The 23,796-nt window shown below is 39.0% G+C and overlaps 1 protein-coding gene across 1 annotated transcript in view; it reads right to left on the reverse strand.

The window, feature by feature from the left end:
* Positions 1 to 4,694: 4,694 nt before the first annotated feature.
* The window catches only part of pdia5 (protein disulfide isomerase family A, member 5), a 72,453-nt gene continuing 53,351 nt past the window's right edge, over positions 4,695 to 23,796 (reverse strand). The window contains exons 13-17 of the mRNA XM_066686136.1: positions 20,419 to 20,582; positions 17,922 to 18,052; positions 13,155 to 13,225; positions 9,038 to 9,172; positions 4,695 to 6,821 (exon numbers count right to left, since the gene is read on the reverse strand). Coding sequence (XP_066542233.1) covers positions 6,741 to 6,821; positions 9,038 to 9,172; positions 13,155 to 13,225; positions 17,922 to 18,052; positions 20,419 to 20,582 — 582 coding nt within the window. The 3' untranslated portion in view covers positions 4,695 to 6,740. The remainder of the gene's footprint in view (positions 6,822 to 9,037; positions 9,173 to 13,154; positions 13,226 to 17,921; positions 18,053 to 20,418; positions 20,583 to 23,796) is intronic.

Here is a 23,796-nt window from a genome sequence, read left to right on the forward strand (position 1 = left end):
CACCAGCAGCACCCAAGGACACAACCTAATCACTGGAAGTGAAAATAGTGTCTCATAACCAGGCCTAATTCTTCTCTGGACACACAATGGTGCTTTGTCTTTCCTATTCCTGTTCATTTTGACTTCTTTTCTCTGCTTGCCTCCTTTGCGCCCACAGTTTCAGCACAGAGGGGTGCACCCAGCTGAGAGGGAATAGCCGGCCTCCTTCAGTGTCCTCCTTCAAGTAATTTTGATGGAGTAGGCACCTATGCTCACTCTCCAAGGCATTAATCAGCTCCTCTCAGACATTATATGCATTTTAGCAGCAGGAGTTTCTCCATGAGCAGCAGCATAATCAGCCCAAAGTGATTCATGCTTCAAGTTTTAAATGTGGCAAACTACTCTTGCTTCTTTCAGCTATTCTCTTCCCACAAGGATGGAGTTTGCTTGTTTCTGTTAATGGCAACAGGAGCAAAACTGCTGCTTTTCTGTAGCTTGTTTAATGTAGATTCAAACTGTACATAAGTGGTCACTGTGGACTTGAGTTCTCTGGGATCTCAGGGGAGATTGGAACTAAACGGAATCACTGTAGATCTCAGGGAGAAGGTTTGGTGATAAAGTAAACTTTTCAAGAAAAGGTATCAAAAATGGTCCTTTGCAAGCTGCTAAAGAAGAACCATGTTGAAAAAAGTGAATTGATTGTAAATATGAGGAAGATTTACATGATATAAAGTTTCTGTGGCAATTAGCAGATTCCTTTTTGGCTCTTAAAATAATTACAGTAGTACTTTACACTCACATTTATTCATTAATAAAACTTCCAGTCACTGGAAACTTATTCAGGAAACTAAAATATTTCTTCTATGGCATTAAGCAAAATCCTTTTTTGGGCACATTAATTTGTATGCAGGTAATGGGTCACAAATATAATTAATGTCTGCCTAAAATATCCAATTCATCACTATTACATTTAATCGATGGCTAAACATCTAATTAATGACTGTCTAAAAACACCCAATTTTAGGATTACAACCCATTAACTCAAGGAAGCTTATAAAGCTTCAAGGTCATTGTATTAAGGCAGTTTAGAAATACCTCAATCAGTTCTCCAACTATACATACCTGCATTTCCCATGGGTGCAAGGTTTTGTTTTTGATCCATTTGTAAATCATTCAGTACATGTACAGTATTTATTGACTATATAACATGCTATATCTTGGCTGATTTAAAAAAATATATATACACACACACTCATGTTTAAAGGACAGCAAGTAGGGTCACTGCCATACAGCTTCAGGGTTCTGGGTTCTATCCTCATCTTGGGTCACTGCCCACGAGGTGTCTGGTGTGTTCTCCCTGTGTCTTCATTGGTGTCTGCTCACAAGCCAAAAACATGTTGGTTTGCTCTGGGATTTTAGCCACAGGTGTGTCCAGGATGCTTTCCACCCTGACCTTGACCAGGATAAATAGGTTTCAGAAAATGATTGAATATATCTTTCTTTTGCTTGCTTTGGAACAACAAGTCAAATCTGAATTAATTACGCACAGAACTCAGTTTTTGAATAGTTATTGGCACCTTTTAAAATTTGTAAGACTTAATTGGATGTTCCTTTGATGCATGTTTAATTTGTATTTAAAGTCAGTAGTGTAACCAGTGCTGATAATATAGATATTACACCTGCACACAGGTTAAATGGTCTGTCAGTACCACATGGAGAAAAGAAAAAGAGAAAATTGTTTTCAGAGATTGTGAACCAACATTTTGGAACAGCATGGACAATCTCAAGGCTAAAAGTCTATCTCCATATTAACTTTCCTGTATCTACTTTGTGCAATGTCTTTAAGAAGCTTACATACCATGGCTCTGTAGCTGACCCCAGATGAGGACGTAAGACAATAATTGATGAAATATGACAACAATTGATAGTTTAAAGAACCTCAATCTCTGTCCAAATTCAAGCTGGCCTGAAGACACAACATAAAACAATGTTAAAATGAAGTAGATTTGACTGTGGCATGACAAAATCTTAAGTAAAAAAAAAGACAAAAAACTTGGAACACAATAGTAGAGCCTAGAGTCACAATGTTGGGTCTCTGTCAGAGGTAATGGGTCTTCCAGAGCTCAGAAATGGTTTATGACAAAGCGCTGGAGAGCTCTCGAGCGACCAGCAATGATTCTAGATTTAAATCCCGCAAAACACCTGTGAAGAGATCTCAGAACAGCAGTTGGGAGAAGGCACCCTTTAAATATAAGTGACCTGGAGCAGCTGGTGAACGAAATGGATTCCAAATTTCCAGTAGAGATATATGTCATTCATGTTTGCAGGTAGCAATTCATTTCAGTTATTGTTTCTAAAGGGTGTGCAAGGACCACAGGATCTTATGAAGTCATTCAGAAGACATAGTGCAGCTCTCTGGCTTAGAAAACAACAGCATGGTGTGCACACTGCACAGCACCAGACTTGCTTACAACAGTCTGACAAGTTCTATTTTCAGCCGCTAAAACTTCCTGCACAGCTACTTAGTCCCGAATGAGGAAGTAGAGTTAAAGGTTACTTCCAGATCACAAAAATGTGATTCCCATGCTCTGTCATAACCATTCACAAAAATGGCAGAGAGATATGCTGCCTCTCAATGTTGTAGAAGGTTCTTCAAATAACTGATGAGTGATGTTGAGTATTACAGACAATAACAAAGAATGTAGAAAAGCTATACTAAGAAAGCTAATGCCACAAAAATGAAACTTAAATGCCTGGGCTGACCGAACAAGAGTCCTACATAAACATTTGTCATGAGTGCAAACTGAGGAGTTTAGTTTTGCACTTGTGCTGTTTGGAAGAATGAAGCCGCACCGGAAGAACACTCAATCACAGTGAGCCTCTGTGGGGTGTGCAAAACACTGTTTACTAAATCATTTGCAATTTTTGGTTGCATTTTATTTTATATAATCTTTAAATAGGGGTGGCATGGTGGCGCAGCAGGTAGTGTCGCAGTCACACAGCTCCAGGAGGCTGGAGGTTGTGGGTTCAATTCCCGCTCTGGGTGACTGTCTGTGAGGAGTTGGTGTGTTCTCCCCGTGTCCGCTTGGGTTTCCTCCCACAGTTCAAAAACATACATTGGTAGGTGGATTGGTGACTCAAAAGTGTCCGTAGGTGTGAGTGTGTGGTGTGTCTGTGTTGCCCTGTGAAGGACTGGCGCCCCCTCCAGGGTGTATTCCTGCCTTGCGCCCAATGATTCCAGGTAGGCCTCTGGACCCACAGCAACCCTGAATCGGATTAGCAGTTACAGATAATGAATGAATAATCGTTAAATATTTGGAATGCACAGCCCTAAATGAGGGTGCCAATAATTTCGTCCAGTCCATTTGTGGAGTTCTGCATAGACAGATATCTTTTTTTTTTGTGTTGTTGCAGTGCAGACAAAAGAAATAAACATGTGAAAACCAACGTTTCAACTGCAGTGGCTTCCTGGAGAAGTGCAGGGGTGCCAATAAACTGCACAAAACTACAGTTCGATACTAAATTGAAGGAGGCCTCATGCTTTTTGTACCTGTGATAAGCTAAGAAGGTAAATCGACAAAGTAAAACGAATCAAGCAAAATTAAAAACAGTCAATGTTGAAATAAATCTCTTAGGTTTGGACAGTAATAAACATGGCACTCATGCACATTATTGACACATTTTTGTATTCCACATAAGATTGATAAAAGTCTAGTCAGAGAATGGAAAAAACAAAGATACCAATCCATCTGGATATGGAGAATAACAATTATAGTTGTTGGAAATGTAGGACTTTTTATTTTACCAAGTGTTCATTCATGGGGTAAAACTGTACATATGGCTGGTACATAAATCAAGAAAGGCGAAAGTGAGTTCTTGGCATCAATGTGACCATTCCCAAAAAAGAGACCTTTGGGATAAGACAAAGCAGAATTCCCTTCCACAAAAAATGCTTTGGTACATAGACCCTTGGACCACGAAATATGGACAAGAAAAAAAATAAAATAAAGCTAACAGGAAAAAAATTATTTGTAGCAGAAAGGTAGTGCTGAGCTAGAGTGCTCTCCTGTTTCAGCCATGTTGATACATAACTGACAATATTAAGTTGTCAGTGATGTCATTTTGAGCATCTTAGCTGCAGTTGCAATACACCTGTTTGACGGATATGAATTTAGCACTTGTGATTACACTTCACCCTCATGCCATCCCAACACAATCGCTTCACATGAAGCAGACATATTCAGCTTTCCTTGGCTCACTGGAGTTAATACTTTCTGCCATCATATGGTGAGGTAATGTATATTGGATCATTTTATCACTTGTTAACACACTGTTCCATCTCCCAAAGACAAATGTAAACAATTCAGGATTCGTCAACGCAAACTCTGAATTACCCAGTTGAAATGTACATTACAATGTACGCTAACTCCCTTTAATTGTGTTTCGCTATCCCTGAGAACTTTATTCATTATGAAAGAATCAAACTCTTGAATAATAGAACAAGTTCAGCTACAGATAAGCCTATTAAATATGTATACTGCCTTGAGCAGGAACTTTCCAGCACAGTAGCAAAGTTGTCACAGAGATAATGCTGAGGGTTTCTATATCAGTTAGTCTGCTGAAGACTGGAGAGCGCATGCTTTCAATGCCACACTTGTTTGATATGAGTTCTACTGTACTGTCACATATGTCCAACAGTATTATTAGTATGTATATTAAAAAAAAAAAAACTTTTTTCACCAGTGACAATTCTTGCTACAAAAAAAAAAAAAAAAAAAAAAAAAAACAGCAAATCATCGTTGTCAAAATCCAACCCATGTATCTCCATTTTTATTTTTCTAAATCATTTCAAAACAGGTGTCCTTTGCAATGTGTGAAACTTTCATAAATCATGGACCAATGGAAATGCTCAGAAGTTTCCTGGAATAAAACCACCGTAACTCACATTAGAAGTAAACAATGTTTTAGCCTACTTTTGTAAAATTGCCATTTTGGAGATAGTGGTTTTTCTTTGGACAGCGACAATATTTCAGCATTGTATATATATATATGCTCAGCATTAACCAGCAGATATAGCATGAAAATCCCACTGCCCCATGCTATTTTATAACTGGGTTATATATGGTTCTATAAGGGAAATGAACAAATCCAGTAAGCAGAATTTCACATTAAAACTTGTAGCATAAAATTAACATTTTACAATAGCAAATGATGAAAACATGAATATATGTTATGGTTCACAGTGGCATCTGAGTTTAAAAACTTAACTTCAGTTACTGGTTAACTTCAGAGATAAGTGGCTGGGATATATGAAAAGTGAAAATATTTCTTTTTATACAGTAAATCTAACCTGTTGTTATCCTTTATTCCCAGATAAATTCTCCTCTCAGGAGGTAGATGAGCGAGTTGGAGGACTAGTTCATCAGAATATGAAATGCATGCCGTTTCCTCTTACTCGAAACACAGATGTGTGGTTTCCAAATTTGCTTTCTTAGTTTAGATTTCAAGCTCCAAGGATAATTTAATAGCCATCTGTGTTAATAATAATGATTTTAGGGACCATGGACTTACATGGCTTGTCAACTATATCAAGCTTGTGGCTCTGAAAGAAACAAAGAAGCAAATTAAAGACAAAGAACCTGTCTTGACTCTTAGTTGATGTTTTAGGTAAGGGTGGAAAAGTTTAACAGCTGTTCTGACAAAACTAATACAAAAACCATACTTAAGCATTATTGATTTTTCACACATTGTCCTTAAAAATGGCTGCTGCATTAGTCATTAACCAATGCATGGAATGAAAACAATAAATGGAATGTACACTTATGGAAATACAAGTTAGAGGCTAGACTAGACTAGGCTGGACTGTACTAGGCCTAAGGTTTGGGTTTAAATCACGAATGTAGTGGTTATTTATAGATTTATTTATTTTTTTAGAGATTTTAACAATTTAATAATTAAGTGAATGTACTGAGATGGTAGAATCTAGCGCAAACTAGAGTAACAACCATTTCTGAAATCATTTTTGGAATTGTTTTATCACTGACAGCTAATACGTACCATTTATTTTTTTTTTTTTTGGCATTTTCCAGTTTTGTTTCATACATTATTCTCCAACAGCTGACAACAACTAATCAAGGAATAATAAGCTAAATGCGTCAACATACAATGTCTGAGCTCTGCTGTAAATTTGGCCCCAATACATCAATGATTTATGTCCCAGGTGCACTGCACCATAAAATGTGTTCAAACATTTAAGGCCACAAAAATGAGCTACATGTTCCTCCCCTGTGGTCTTTCTCAAGGCTGAGATGTCTCATTACATGTTTGTACAAAAATATTTGACTGTGTGACTGTACAGATATGGTTCCTCTTCACACCATAGGGAGTAGCATTGATGGAGACTGGCGATAACAAGGATAGAACTGGATGACTGGGTAACTGAAGTGTCTTCTTCACACAGCAGCCACAAAGATCCTGGGTGTGAGTGCTCAGTATTGCATAGATTCAAGCTGTAGTTTCATTAACTGTCACAGTATTTGGGAGCAATCATCCACAACATATCTATGAAAAAAACAAAGCAAAGTCTCAAGTGGTCTCATGGTTGAACATTGGTATTACAAACGTAAGGGCACGGCTGTATATAAAAATATCCTCTTTTTCAGCTGAGGTTCTCAAGTGTGTGGCATCAGTGCTGCGAGGTCCCTGCCCAGGTCACAGTGCAATGACAGGCTCCTCTCCTGTTTATGGCCACACCCACAAGCTTAGAGCTCCTCTTTTCGCTTTCCCACCTTCTCTTGATCTCGACCTCTTAGGCTTCGCATGAACCCAGTGAAGCCAGCTTCCTGCATACAGTGTGCATGGAGAAAAGAAAAGAAAGTTGCAGCCTTTGTTGCAAATTTCAGTATGAAATCCACTTTTGTGCCTATTACTTTCAGTTTACATGAGTACAGCAGCAACCAAGCCCTAATACAAACCCCATTTTCGAAACATTTGCAATCCTGGATAAATGAAAACTGAATACACATTATTTTAAACCATGTATTTCAATTTTAAATGTTGAATCTGGGAAATAATTGTTCATTTTTACCCCATGCAGATTATGAATTGCCTTTTATTTAATGGCAGCATGATGCATATATAATTTACATTGAATTCACCCATGCCAGGTGCCCTACTGCACTTGCAGAACTGCGCACTGATAACAACCCGGATCGCCCCTCTGTCATAGTCCATCTTAAATGAGCTTGGGCCTAGAATGTGGAGGTGTTTCCCAATCATGTTTATATATTTATATATAGGTTAATTCTTAGCATTACAGAACTTTATCTTCCATCTGTGGATACAGCGACAAACCACTGTTAGCTGCCTCACATGCCAAATTTCTTGAAATGTGCTGGCATTAAATTAAAAGCCTACTTAAAAAAAAAACCCCAAAAATTATATTTCTCAGTTTCAACATTTTAAATATGGTATTTGTACTATTTTCTATTAGAAATAGAGTTTAAATGATTTTCAAATAAATTCTATTTACATTTTGCACAGTGTCCCATCTTTTCTAGAATTGGGGTTTGTAGATTAAATTAACCTTCCCTTCCTCTGCTTTTGTATTTTCCTGTATTTTCAAAGCTCTTTAGCTTATGGCCTCAAAATATATTGGCAGAATTGATTAGCATGTGGTTCCACTTGGTAACAGGATCCAGCAAAATCAAGGCAAGCAGTTTGGAACGGAAGGTTCGCCTTACTACGTGGACACAGCCAAAACCACTCAGTAATATTAGTTTATAATAAACTAATAATTTCAGAGCTTCTGAGACTGTGCTGTACATTTCTATTATTTGATGTTTGACAGTAAAGGGATGTCATAATGAAACATCTACATTATAAAAGCAGTGCTGGTTGGCAGACAATAAAAGCTTAAAAATAATGAAAGAAGTCCCATGGTTGGCTATGTTGCTATGGTAACAGTCACTGTGCTCTCTGAAATATCCACTGTTCAGGCAGAGAAACTGAGATTTTATAGCTTTAAACTAATTTGATCATTTCTGGTTTAATGATCATTGTCACACATTCTGTAACAATAATGTTTTTTTGATATTCAAATATAATAACATTATATTGTGACAATGCATTTTGCAAAGCTGAATTATAAACCAAAAGGTTCCTTTGCATCTAACAGACCTTTCTGATTTTCTTCAACATCACATTCCTGAATGCACTTTTCTTATGTAATATATAAAGGCACATTACTGAAGCCTAGGAATTATTTAATTTGGGCAGGCTCATTAGACAGAATTAAGATATCAGTTAGGCCCTTATAAAAATATCATATCTGAGAAAGGTCTGAATAGAGAACATGTACGATTATAGAGAAATTTATAACCACTGTCCACACATTTCCATACATTAATTCTAAGAGATATAGCTATGTGTTGAGATGCATGTGCTCTAAAGCAGCTCAGAAAGAACCATGCAGATTTTTGTCTTTTGTGGGTATTTAAACAATCTTTCTTTTGGATTGCAGCTGGGCAGGTCTAAGTATGGCATGTGTGGGAACGTAGAAACAGATGCAATTAGAATTCGAATATTTTAGAAATGTAAGAGTGCACTGGGGAAGTGTAGCTCACCTGTCCTCAGTACAGTTTAACGGGGGACACAGTATGTGTGTATTCTTCATATCAGAGACAGCCTTTCAGTTTGTCTGCTGCAGTGGCGTCCAAACCCAGGCTCTTCTCACTAGTGTAATCGCTCCCCAACTGACCAGACTCTGTTTACACAGCCATGGTGATGCCACTGTCAATCTTTCTGCGATCTGACCTGCCCTTGCTCAAAGCAGGCAACAAACAGGGACTTTTGGGTTTTTAAAAACAGCTTTCGGAAACTGCATTGCTACCTAAACATGAACTGAATATAACACTGGTCAATGCTTAGACCACAGAATATCTTTAGGGTTCACGTGAATTTTTACATACTTTAAAAGGAGTGGACAGTGGCTTTAAGGCCCACACAACATAATTTACATCTTGAAACCTAAGCTGTGAAGCAAGACGGAAAAACTCACCCCTCTCTCGCCGTTGTATTTCTCACTGAACTTGCCATAATTGTAGTAATTAAAGGTTGGGTAGCCCTCTACCCCCTCCTGTTTACACAGCTCATGGTTCTGGCCTTTGGTGCAGTCCACAGCAGCATATGCGATCTGAAAAAAAAAAAAAAAAGAAATTAACCATTTTAGTGAGATAATATGAAACAAATCCAATTCCATGCATCTGTCCACTGCCACCTGTCCTACCCAGCACTGCCAGGCGAGTTTATGAATTAATTGCCTGCAGGTAATCCTGATTTGTGAAGGGTGTGCTTCACCTGTGTGTAAAATTACAGTGTGCAGAATGTAGTTGGTGTGGTGAAACATTGTGCTGTCTGTTCACGGCTTGCCTGTTTACTCTTCTAAGCCCCTTAAGGCCTGATAAGACCGTGGGGCTCAGGGGATGATTTACTCTTCGCTAAGAGAGCCGACAGATCCACCAATCACACACAGGCATGAGGCAATGATGTAGATATCGTTAGCTGACGCGGCTAATACGGCAAATCTCTTTTGAGTTAACTGGTACGGGGAAAATTACAGCTGTTATACAGTTTGAATTCACCCCAAAAATGTAAGCTACAATCATGTTGTGTAGTATTATTTTCAGCATACATCAAAGTATTACTATGGACAGGGCCAAACGTATGTAGATACCAGCTCTCACAGTCCTGCTTCTGAAATGACGGGTCTCAATAGGGACTCTGTCCCTTCTTTATGGCCAAAGAGTATGTGTCAGGTCAGGTTCTGATGCTGGATGTTCAGTTCTGGATCACAAACACAACTCAGCTCAAAGATATTAAAACTGTCCTCCACAGGTCATTGTTTTAAAGCTACATAACCCTCTAGAAAACACTTTCCACTGGGCATGGTGAACTGCTCCATACTATATCCACAATCTTTTTTTGTTTAACCTGCTACCTTTCTAAATGAACATTTTTGCTGGTTCATTTTCAGGGGTCATTAAAAATATATTACATTATAAAAGCAAAACAGATTAAGGTTGGTGCGCTGCTACACGTGAAGTTAGTGAAACATGTACAAATTAATCATAAATGACACTTGACGTCCATTTTGCTCTCCGCTTCAGAATAAAAATCCATTTCGTAATAGAGCAGTGTTTTTTGTTCTTGCCAGCATGTGATAATTACAGTTTGTCAGTCAGAAATGAAAACAAAGAGGAAGACCAAGATCAAGCCATTAGGCTTCTGTTGTCATGGCAAGCATATCTGACAGGCTACAATCACAGCAATACAGTGGTGTCTTAAATATGAATCGATCAGGTGAAACCTTTATGTGAACATTCTCATTCGTAGAATAAAAGCACAAATGTATGAAAAAGATATTGATAGGCTGACAACATCTGAAAGTGTTTTTTTTTTTGTTTTTTTTCCAGAATCTGGTCGCATCCCATCAAGATCTAGACATATCGTGTTTCTGTTCTTGATGGAGTAATGGAGGTCATCCGAAGCCCTGGGCAATGGTGGCAGTTCTTTAGAAAAAAGGGTATGCTCCTGCTTGAGGACACACATTCACTGAAATCCTATATAACTATGAGTCACTCAAAAGAGCATAGAGTGTAAAAAAAGCTGTGCGAGGGTCAAGCTCAGTCGGGCAAATCAAAGCGGTTCCAGACAAGATGTAAAACAAGGATGTTATATTTGCTTTGGGGAATTAAGATGAAAACTAACTTCCAACTACAACATCTGGAAATCAGGTCAGAAGCCATAATCAGAGCTCACAAACCAAGGAAATGTATTGTTATTTTCAAAAGGTAGCTGGCCATTTGTCCCAGCAAAAACCCTTTTCAACACAGACTGCATTGGAAAAAGCTTCAGGCTGGAGTGGATGAGAGCCGCAGAATGATCAGGGAATGAGACAACTCTCACATATCCATTGTGTGCTGGCAAAGGGCAGATATCTGTACTTGGAAAATCATTAATTAAGATCTTGGGATCCACATCAGGTATTAATTATAAGCTTTAAAGAAAACAACAAGCCTTGTGGCACACAGGTAATTAAATAAGCTGATATATGCAGCAGGTTCATTATTATTGCAACAAAGACTCTTTGAAATAAGTAAGCCAGAACTTTTGTGTTTGCTCATATTCAGTCCAGCCAGTGAAAGGATATCAGCCCTGACCAAACTTTACTCTCTGATATCAACTGTTCCTCTCCACTGTAGGATCTTGTGATTAATTGGGCTGCAAGCACTTGTTTGCTTTTATAAACAAAACCCTGTTAACCAATGGACAAGGGGTTCTGTGTTATAAATTGGGAGAAAGGAAAGTTGAGCCCCTAGGCAGCTGTACCCATGAACAAGTGCACAATCTAGAAGCAAAATGGGCAGCACTAACAGAAGAAGGATGAACCCAGGGAGAAATGAGGGATGGTTATACAGAGGAAACCAAAGCTCTGAATAAACATCATTCAATTCAAGCACAGTTTGGGTCTTAATTTGATTTAATTAAGTCAAATTAATTAAATCCTGCTCCTGTGTGATGAAGGGGTTCTCTCGATGCTCCATCACAGAATCCAGCACAAGCTTTCCCTCTATTGATCCGGATCTGAAAAGACGTTGGCACCTGTCCACACCAAGAAAGCAATTGCCAAAAGGAAGACTCCCCAGACATATGCATTTCCCCTTTCCACCACATAAGCGATCAAGCACATCACAGCTTAATGAAAGTAAAGCATCGTGCTTAAGGTAACTGCTGTTTAGAGGCCTGTTCTAGAATTAAACCAGCAGATGGAGCTTTCGGAATAACTTTTCAGACCTTTAGACACATCATTTGTATAATCTGTTTCTTATAAGGCTCCCAGTGCCATTGAAGGCCGTCAGGGCGTTCGCTGGAACTCAAGGTTAAAGTCAGCCAGCCCCACTGCACCCTTGGCAAGGCAGCTTTCCAAATTCCATTCATTTGAATAACGATCATGCATAAGTACAAACTTAAGAGCTGTTGGAAGATTAAGGCTGCCTGTAGCTATGCGTGATGTATTCCAGCTATTTGCAAACAACAATTTAACATCTCGGTTTTGGGGCCATTGATGAATGGCTGCAGTTAGGAAGGACAAATGAAATATTCTCTAAAGGTTGATTAGAGGTGAGTCAGCTATTTCAAGTCAGATTTGAGGAGAATTCGAGTTAAAGGGACAAAAGACAAAAATGAGGAACGTGAAATGTTACGGTATAAATCACATTAAAATACTCAAAACACAGCTTAAAAACTGAGAACAGATTTATATAAAATTAACCATTGAAACAACAACCCTTTGTGAGCTTATATTACACAATATAATTACTGAAGTAGTTGGTTAATAGTGTTATATTCACCAAGTAATAATTTTGTCAATGTTATAGAAGTTACAAAACATTAAATAACAGACTGAAGCTTTATTAATGAAAATCGATGTTCTTTATGTACTATTGTGCTTGTATCAAAACCACATATGTCAGACATTAATGTACTGGGTGATTAATGGAAAGGAAAATATATAATTAGCAAATTAATATATAATTCAACATGAATATATTCCAAACTATATATTTGTAAAGTGTAGCTTATATTAAATAATTGCTGACTGTTTTGATATGGATGAGAGGAACTATGATCTCTGAAGCAATGCCGCTCCACCCAGTACCTCTGGGATCAGCTGGATTAGGGTTTGTAATCCAGAACTAATCACCCTTAATCAGTACCTGACCTCACTACGCTCTTACAGCAGATTGTCAGGAAATGGAAATAATCTGATATCCTGTGTGAAGCATTCCTGATAACTTCCAGTTAACAGCTTTAGAAAAACAGAGTGAGTGGGGGTCTACAGACTTTGGGCCATGTAATGTACATACTGCTGTGCACTTCTTCTGATCCCACACTATGAGCCAGTGAGCAGTGAAGGTGACTATGTTTTCAAGACTGTGATGACAGAGAGCTGAAAAAAAGACCCTGAGAAAGTGATTAGAAGTGATTAAAAAGTCTCAGCAGCCGGTGTCTATCAGATGCTGATCTTACCTGAGAGAGGGAGAGAGAGTGTCATTCTAAAAGACATGTATCTCATGTAGAATGGGTGAAATCTCCACAACAGGGATGAGTCCTACCTTGCGGTCATCTTTGAAAAGCTCTGCAGCTGTAATGAAGTGGGGGATGGCATTCTTGCAGTGGGGACACCCTGGGGACAAAGGCATGTCATCATTCATCCCACCTCATTGTACTGGGTACAAAGCAAAGATGTTCTATGTCCTAGCATACATAGAAGGCCATAAATATCAAAGAATGTTTCTGTATGAATAGAACAGGTAGTAATGAAGTACATAAATGGAAGATATTCTTCATGCAAGCACAGACACACACAGAGTCATGGCCAGACTATAAACGAAATACATGGCTTTAGGCAAGGCTCACTTCAAGGTTTACACTGAAACATAAATTTCTTTACTGTCCCACAGAGGAAACCTGCACCGTGCGTTCCTGAGTGATGTTTGTAGGCTCCAAACCCAACATTTTGATAGAGACCTGTACCTGAGTTACCTCTGTAACAATAAAAGCTCTGTTTTCATTTACCTATATATTTCATGTAAACATATGCACACTAGTATTCCCATACATCACCACAACAGCACTTTTAAACATCTTGAGTGAGTTCATGTCCTTTACCAATGTCATATTATCACATACAGTAATCCCTCGCTACTTTGTGGTTCATCTTTCGCGGATTCGCTACTTTGTGGGTTTTTTCAAGGGGGCTTATGGCCGCTATATCACGGATATTGAGGGGAAATCTAGGAAAACCGTGAAAGATGAATAGCCAAAATATTTCATTAATATTTACAATGTATTAGACTAGGCCTGTAGGTGACAAAATATATCATTTACAAGTATTTCTTACGTACAGTACATGTATTGGTCATGTCCACATCCGAGTGAAATTTACTGACGCTAAATCACAGCTTGAATTACTCTATTAAAGAAACTGGTAGGATATCACATGTAGTTCCAGCTGAAAAACATTATCGAATGACTGTTTAATGCAAATGGTGGGTTGTTAACAGTAACAGGGAGGGTTTTAAAAGTCCAAATACCAGTTAAATACATAAAAAATCTCTTTCCTCTACTTCGCAGAAATTCGTTTTTCACGGGTGGTCTTGGAACGCATCCCCCGCGAAAAACGAGGGATCACTGTATATAAAATAGGTTGGGCTGTTTTAGAAATGTTGCTGTAGTGCTGCACTGGTTAAACTCACTCTCTATGGCAAGCAGACACAATGTCTATATAAAAAGCGGCTTCTGAAATGTGCCTCACACAAACAGTGGCCACGTTTACATGCATCCTTATATTCCATTAATAATCCGACTAATAGCTCAAATAGATTACGTCCATGAATACACTGCTGGCGCGTGCATGAGCGAGCGATCGATCACTCTCTCTCTCAGCATCTCTTAAAAGGCCTGGGCACTCTGCAGGTCTGACTGCTTGTCCACACAGGATATCTTCCTCTCAAGGACAGTAAACTCCAGTAATGTTTATACTAAGCAGTAATCTGCACATGGGCATCATTTCAGATTTCTTGTAGCACCTGTTGTACTTTTTTCTACTCAAGCAACAGTTCTGAAGAAACTTTTCACTCTATTACAGTTTGTTCATTGAAACTTATACACATCCCTTTTTGTATTTAATTTCATATTTTGTTGGTGTGTTTGTTTATGATCTGTGTTCCACTGCAATTCTCTATGCTCGCAGGAGCACATATTAGACTGTTTTTCATACATTTGAATACCCAGAGAATCTACCAACCCACAATAAAGAAAACAGTCATTTTTTGTGGGCTTCCTGGGTCACAAAACATAGAATTACACAAGCCGTTCAGATTTGGCTTCCTTACTTAAATCAACTGCAGGCTTGTTAGAACAATGCTGCCTCAAATCTAAACATCTCCAACCACCACTTGGCTCCTGAACTACCTTCGCGTGGGTGCACCTATGTTAGTGTCAGACCCACTATTCAGTGAAGATAAGAGTTTCTAAGCAAAAGACCTGCTGTTGTTTGCTGTGCAGACATGCATGAATCACTACATGGACTCCAACTCAGAGGACAAAAGAGTGGACTGGATAAACAGATGTGTGTGAAGGATTTTCTTCAAATCATATAATAATCATCTTTACTTTTAAATCTTTAAAATACCAAAAGACATGTGACTATTCTGAGCTAAAGTTGCTGTATTAGACACTAATCGCAGCCCCCGCTCCACATTTACAGCCTCCTGGATAGAGCTGAGGTTAGCTTCCTGTGTGGATTTGCCACTTTATCCTTAAATGGTGCAGCAGTTAAAGCTACATTCAAATATCAAAAATATCAATAGATGCCATGGCATAAAGACATACTCATGTTTGCATCCTGCTTCAGAGGGGCATGGAGTGAACTGTGGCATCTTCTCATTTAAAAGGAACAGATAAAGGAAGATAAACAAGGCGACAAAGGCACTGTGCTGTTTGACACTTGTGGAGTTTTGACCAAAGCATGTCACTAACATTCTTCATTAGGACCCCATGGAACTTGTGGAAAAGGGGTAAAACACTACGGTAGTTGTTTTCCCTGCTGCGTTAGTGCTTCTGCTAATGCTCTATTTTCAAAAGGTACATTTACCGGAGTCATTATTTTACTTCAGTAACAATACCACCATAAAGCAAGATTTCAGATTGAAGCTGTGAGAACAGTTTTAGAAACTGATAACTTTTAAATGGCACCTGATGGGAACCTAATGATGCCTGGACTTTCTGACAAAGGCCTGCTTGTGTGACCAGCACAGCTCCTAATTTCAGAAGGAGGACTCATTAGAAATAATGGTGCAGAACGCTGCTAACCTTCCTACTGGCCCATGCCACCATTACACAGTGGCTCACAGTCATGAGACTGTTTAAAATGTAATCTCAAAGTGTGAATGGAAATTTGCCTCTGTGTCTAATGGAGATCCTGTGAATGCTGTCTTACAGAAAAGGGGTTTCTCCATTCATGCTGTGGTTAAAGAGACAGGAAGTGAGGTCTGTGTCATGGTTCTTTTCTACAGTCTCTGGAAACGGCAAAAATTCTGCCCTGTCATTCACTGGTGCACTCTTATACTGCTGAAAACATCACCAGCTGCACACTGAGCGAGGCTATTAATTAGAACACTGCATTAGTGATGAGATGTTTCAATAACATCAATAACTGTGTGTGTCACTAATCATCTACGATGACAGCAATTAGTGCTTCAAATTCTGAAGAAACAGCCCTGAAAATAATATTTTTGAGTCAAAGAAGCTTGCTGTTGAAAGGTTTTGTTAGGTTTCAAAATTAATTCTTCTGTAACAACAACAGCAACAATACAATTAATATTATGCAATTAACTTCCTAATTTGGAAGAATACACTTAAATAAGAAGAGTCTTTTTTGAGTGTGCTGTTATCAAGCTAGAGTTTAGTTAACAGACATATTCAAATGGGCACTAAGTAAAGTAGCATGGACAAAAGACAAATGCAATTACACTGGATATTGTCCATTATGAAAGACAACATTAAGTTTAAGGGCGGGCAAAAGTTTTCACATAGAGAACTCCATTCCACTGGTTAATTTAATAGAGGCCCCTTTTGTAACAATTAACATATTGTTGGAGGGCATCACAGCCCTCTTTTCTTAAGGAATAGCTTGATCACACAAATCCTTTAATAGGCGGATGTTACACAAAGGATTAGACAAGTCGGGGATGGGGGAACAATAAGATTCTGCTCCTTTTTGCATCTAGTGGCTTGCTTTATAGAGAAAATTAACAGCACTCTGATTATTTGACACATTTTAGCCTTAGAAGCCTTTATCAAAAAGACACTAGACATCCTTTAATGTCCCAGCACCCTGTGAACTTGCTGCAAGTGCACAGTTCATCCCTTATTTGCATTTGCCTCCTCATTTAACATGACTGGCCATGTGAATAAACTGGGGTCCAAAAGCTTTGTACAGACTCTGGGAAGGCACAGCTCATCCAGATGAATGTGGTATTGCAAATGAAACCAGAATGCCTCTACATCATTTACGTTCCTACAATTACAGGGTGGGATCAACTAGCTTTATACAGTGTTCCCAAAGTACAAAAGATCTCATTATGTCTTTATTTAAATGATTTCTTTTCAAAACTAGACTCTAAATAGCTCAAAGTGAACAGTTACATGTTCCATTTTTTTGTATATGTAAGAATTAAATGCTCTACTTTTAGATTCAGTAAGAGCAATTTTGGAGAAACAAAATAAAATATGTATGAAGTAATAAGCTTCAAGCTCAAAAGGACATATTTGCTTTTTTACACTGTATGTCCAAAGGTAGGTGTAGACACACCTTATTTTACAATTGTTCACATACAGCTTGTATTGTAAGCTCCATAGAAAATCATGAAATGAGGGTGGACATTTTGGAGCAGCTGTACATGCTCAATGCCAAATTTGGGGAGTAGAGCAGTGGCAAATTTAATTACTTTTTCTGATCAAGAACTACTCATCAGCACCCGACCCCCCAAATTGCTTCAGCGTGTAGAGTCTAAAGCCCACTACGAAGTGAAGGGGATATTGTTGCAGCAACCACGGTTGGATGAGCAGGTGTCGACAAACTTTTGGTCACAAAATTTTACATCTAAATATTTAGTCATGACATGTTACAGCTGAATTCAGAGTGTAAAAAATGTTGGGAAAGTGCCATGTTTTCTTTTTTGACTTATTTGAATTTGTATACTCTACAATAAATATCTACACGAACAAATAAATAAATAAAAGTCCAATACCATACTACAATACCAAAATTGTGACTTTACAGCATCCTCTAGCTGTTAGAAGGTCAGAAAGCTTACATGGAGCGTAGAACATGACAAGAGCATGCTTCTTCTTCTTCAGAGCCTCCCTGAAGTCCTCTGCTCCGAGGTGGTTCACACTCGAGGGCTTCTCCTCCCATGACTGCTCTGGAGGAGGAGGGGCCTGGGGGCTGAAAGAAAGTGAAAGGAATTGTAAGAAAGTGCTTTTGACATTGTTCTGATATAAAAGAAGGTTCTCATTAGTAGATGTTAACTTGGACTTGAGACTCTGTTGACTGTCGACTTGTAGAACTTTAGCCAGAGAAAGGGGGGGGGGGATCTCCATAAACAGAACTGATCAAATCAGGACAGCATACTATAATACTTTCTACAGCTTTCTATACCACCTTAAATGCAGAGTCTTTCAAGTATAGAATACTGGTGGACAGACTACTGCTCTAAATGCAATAAATACGGTGTTTAATTGAAAGAGTTAAAACAACCTGAAACTGCTGGTAATCTGTAGTTTAGATTGTAAGTAAGTGTTTCTAGTAACTAACAACCAGCGAAGCGAGAAGCACTGTGAAAGAGAAGACAAACCTTCATGTTTACATTTATTAAAACATTGTCTTACACTCCAGATTAAACAATCCTCATGCTACCTGTGAAGGTTGAGTGTCAGTATTCTGGAAAAGTAACCGTGTCGTATGGTCACGTTGTGGGTAGCAGCCTATTATTGACACACAGCTCCTGGGTCTTGTGGACCTGGGTTGGATCCTGATTTGTTCTCCCAGTGTCTGCACAGGTTTCTGCTGTGCGCTTTTGTTTTTCCCCAACAATCGAAAATATATGACCACAGATGTGAATGTATGAAATTATTTATGTGTGAGTGTGTGATGTGATGGACTGGCATGATGTGAAGTACAGAGTGTGATTGTGCCTTGCACACAATGATTCTCTATAAGCGCTAGACCAACACTGACCCTGAACAGAATGAAGTGGCTACAGAAAATGAATGAATGAATAAATGAAATGTAATCAATACATATCATCGCTGTCTGATGAAAAACATGTATGAATGGAAGTCAGTGTTAAAAGATATTTTTCTGAGTCATTTGCAGCATTTCTATTGATCCATTCATCATGAAGATTTCACACAATGTGAAGGACAGCTGCTGTGTTCAAATGATGTAGTAAACTAAAAATCCACGAGAATACAGATACATGTTTTTCAGTGGACAGCGACAATATGATCTCACATAACTATCTGAATAATACGAGGAAAAATGGATCAGCTTGTGGCTGTAATTTAATGACTAACACCAAGGCTTTGTGACAGTCATGCCTGCAACTCACCACAAAAACTTCTCGCAATGTGATTTTAGGCTGAATTCTCTAAGCAACCCTTAAAGCAGACCCCAGGCCCTTGAGCTGGTGGTCCATGTCCAAGCCATAAGCCAAGTCTCAGAGCAGGTCTTTTGCAGCCATGGCCCTGTCAGTCTGCTCTGGGGCCTAAGAATAGATGGATCCTCACAGAGTGGAGCAGCTTCTGCAGGCAGCACTGACCTCTCCTGGGACCAGAGTGAGACCAACCCTTTCTACTCAGAGGTCAGCTAAGTCATGGCAGTGATTGATTGAAGTCAAGCACCACTGAACACACCCTGAAGTGCAAGTGTGAGCGGACCGCTGCAGCAATGAGGGATGTGACTGTGTGTGTGTGTGTGTTTGTGTGTCCGTGCCCGAGGCAGAAACCTGGGTTTCTCATTAGACTGAGAGTCTATAACCACACAGATACAGAGACTGATCTGGAGTCAGCCAAACTTTACAGCCTCTCCATTATTACAGTCCAAGATATATGTCCTCAGATCAGATCTATTTTTTCCAGGCTGCTGTTTTCCTGCCTCTGGGTCTGACAACATCTAGCAAATCACTCAGATGGCATTCCAGCACTCAACACAGATTCAGTGGGAAGGCACTTTGACATCTCTCCAGTATTTATGATCAACTAGTGGGAATATTTCCAGACAGGTGAGGCAGCAGTGATGTAGTTCCAGCATTCTGTCTAGCAGGAGGGGGCCTGGAGGAGCGTTTCTGCTTCAGCTGTGTGTGACCTTACCTGAACACTCCTACATCCACAGACCCAGACAAAGACCACCAGGGAGAAAGGTGGGGAAACAAGCCAGCAGCATTTACTTGCATTTTTTATGCACAGCTGTTGCAGCGCAATTTCATTACGACCGAAAATATAGCCCTGCACATACAGCACTGCCACTGAAGCTAAATAGCTCCTCGTTTTCACATCAATCTCTCTGTGTTACAGCAAGAACTATAAACACACAAATTCCTGGATAAGCAGTAGCTCTCAGCAGTACTGCAGGAGAAAAAAGCTCTGCTATGTGAAGTGTAAACAGAAATTCTGAGGCTGATTGCATAAATATGCCAAGTAATGACTCACAGTGGTGCTATAGTATATGTTATGAGTCCCAGCCCGTATTCTATCCCATTCCACCGAACAGTGATCCAAATACTGGATCGAGAAAGAGAAAAGGGGACTCACTTTTGTAGCCATTCGATGATCTTGTCTTTGGTCCGGAGATTAGGCAGTGTGTATTTTTCCTCTCCCTTTTCAAAGTACTTCACCGTGGGGAAGCCAGAGATTTTGAAGCGCTCTCCCACAGTCTTGTGGATGGTGGAGTCCACTGCTGCCAACACGCCTGGACTCTGGATCACACAGACATAAACAGTAAAGACATTTTAATACTCTGAACAAAAAACTTTTTTTCATTTTGTCCAGTGTTCATGTTCAACTCAACAGCTGTTCTGTAAACTCTTAATGGACCAACAGAAAGTTAAGGACATTTTCGCCTCCAGCAAAGTTCAAAATCATTCAGAGAAGCATGTTTTTATTTTTTGGACAGCAACAGAAAAGTAGTTTAAATGAATGTACTTTTAACAGCAACAGGCCTACATTTCCATGATGCCCACCAAGTAACCACTGAAGTAGTACAGTACAGTGTACTGTCTCTCAAAAACACCACAGCTCCATTACCACAGTAGTTTAAACCAGGGTTTCTCAATGACCAAAAGTGTGCATTGAAGCATGTTCTAGTGGTCAATCAGACATCCTCAAAGACTTGAAAAATGATTTGTGGCACCTACTGACAAAAAAAGATCACAGCCTTAAAATCCAGGAGCAGGGTAGGAGTAGTATGTCACATCGATCAAATGACTGACCCTAAGCGCTTCTGGGGTTAACATCAGTTTTATCCCAATTTTCTGCTTCTAACATCTTTGCATTTTTTAGTTCATGTGATTGAAATGAAATGGACTATATTGTTAAATTGCCTACACTATAACTAGAGAAATAAAACCATTTGATAATCAACTCTGAATAGTTTCTTCTTATTGGTTTCCAGTTATAAATAGGTGGGCCATGAGGTGAAAATTGTTGAGAGCCCTTGGTTTAAACCACATAAGTTGGAACCACACACGTTGGAGCTTCAATCCTTCCTAAATATCCTTCAAAAAATGTAACACACCCAACTTGAAACATCCTCACATCCCTGCAGACCTCACAAAATGTTATTTGGAAAGTAGCGTCTCAGAAACAATGTGTTTAACTGTATAAAAAAAGTAGGATAGAAAATACATTTTCTGTGGGTGGTACTCAAATAAATCAAGCTGTTTTCATTATCATAAACGCCTTTCCACTTGACCTTTCCAAAATCAGAAAGATTTTTAAGAAGATATGAGTGGAAGAGTCATCCCAAAGGAGACAAACACATTTTCATTTTTCTGATGTGTTCAGGATACAAAAACTTCATACAGCTTTCCAGCAATTATGCATCTTATTAATAGTTCACAATGCCGAAGCAGATCTGCGTGACTACATTTGAATTATGAGCTTGTGTTAATTTGAGAACGAAATGAGTTGCCATTTTGAAATTGATCACGTTCCCCAGTTGAGGGGACCTCCCGCTGATGGAGGAGAGATGTTGAATAATTAAAAGATGAGAGACGCTCTGAGTTCAGCTGGGGTCTGAGGAGATGAGCAGCTGACGCTCAGAGGATGGCAAAAAAATAAAAATACTCAGCATCACAGATTTCAGTGAAGCTTTCCTGATCATTTCCTTTTTAGCATGAAAACTGGCACATTAGGCAGGAGTCAATTTGCATGTTAATTGTGGATGCTAATGAAGGTATAATGTATTGCAAACAGATGTAGCAACATCATTACAGACCCTGACACATAATGACAAGTCTGCCATAGAGAAATCAGGTGAGCTGACTGTAAGTGTATTTAATTCTGTCTGTTTTGGCTTCACAAAAGACGGGCCAGGAGAGACCATGAACACCACAATGAGTTTGGTGGTCATTATCACAAACAGAGGATGCATGTGTGTGATTAGTCTGACCCCTGGGGCAAGCAATCTAAACTTTAGGAGGGTTTGACTGTGGAATTGCAGCATGTGGGTATTTAAGCTTTAAGTATGCACTACAGAGAGGCTTCGGCACAATCCTCAATGCAAATTACAACAGAAACTAGTGATATTTATTTTAACCTGTAATTAAAAGAAAACAAAGATATCATGATTTACTGTATTAACATCAAATGTAAGACTAGGAATGGTGTGAAATACATAAAATCACATAATAATTATGCTTGAATATAAAAGGAGCATCCAGAAAAATCCTTTATGAGCAAAGATGGCTTTAGGTTTACAACTACAAAAAATGCATCAGTAAATAATCCCTGTTTAAGAAGAACATTACTCGCAGAGGGATTTTTTTTATTGATTTACAGTTTTTTTCCCCCTGGAAATATGAGTGTACACAATAATATGGAGAGAAATTTACCTGAATTCTCAGGGGTCAGTGCATTGAAAACCATCCTACTTCTGTGATGGATATCACCACATTGTCTTAGGAGTAATTTTAAAAACAGCAGGTTTTCAGCAACCATTGCTCATTGATCAGTGAATTCAGGTGAATACTGAACTATGCAGTATTCTTATGGCAACAACAACCAGAAGCACTGCTGAATCCTCTGACCACAATACATTTTTCAATCTTTCAGATCCCTAGCTGAATTGGATGTTGTGTTCTTCAGACCCCAGAAATAAAGGACTTTGAAGACTGTTACAAGTGTAAAGTTCAAAAGCCAGGTTCTGTTACGTGTAAAGGCACTATAGGCTATAGTTATTAAGAAGAAAAAAATACACAAGCACCAAATCTAACAACTTTCTCTACAATCCTTAGCTACTTTATATAAGATAATCGATAGCACAACACGTTAGAACACCGGGACTGACCGTGATCGGGAGACATGTCTCTCTTTGCAGCTCCTCTGCTCTCAGAGACGGAGAGGCACAGTCGGTCCGCATGGTAGATCATACAGATCAGAATGTGCAAACAGTGCTGCCAAAGACACGTTTGCTTTTTTATGTTTAATTTATTCCTTTTAGTGAACTCCTGAATCAAGATAACATAACTGATTGAGATATTCAGCTTTATTCAAACAGTAGGCACGTCTTATGAGCGTATAACATGGGACCATAGGATGCGACTGGACCTGGAAATGGCAAAAATTCACACGTGGCATCACACTTAACAAGCGGCGTGACCCTGAGAGACATCCACACAAGTTTGGGGCAACACATCTTTGCAGCTAAAGAAAAGAAAAAAAAATTAAAAACTTGACTGTGTCCACAAACCCTAAAAGCTAAAGCTTTTTTCTACTAATCCTCCTCTCATCCATGACCTGGATACAGCTTTGCAGACTCTATTTTGCAGGCTGTCCAAACACTGGAGGACATAACAAAAGATGCTTCCAACACCTGACAGAAGATGCATGTGTGTGTGCTACCCAGGAAGACCTTTACTGCTTTTAGACTGACATGGCTGCATGCACACCCAGAGAGGACAGGTAGATCAT

The sequence above is a fragment of the Hoplias malabaricus genome, chromosome 12 (assembly GCF_029633855.1).
Source record: "Hoplias malabaricus isolate fHopMal1 chromosome 12, fHopMal1.hap1, whole genome shotgun sequence".
NCBI lineage: Eukaryota > Metazoa > Chordata > Actinopteri > Characiformes > Erythrinidae > Hoplias > Hoplias malabaricus.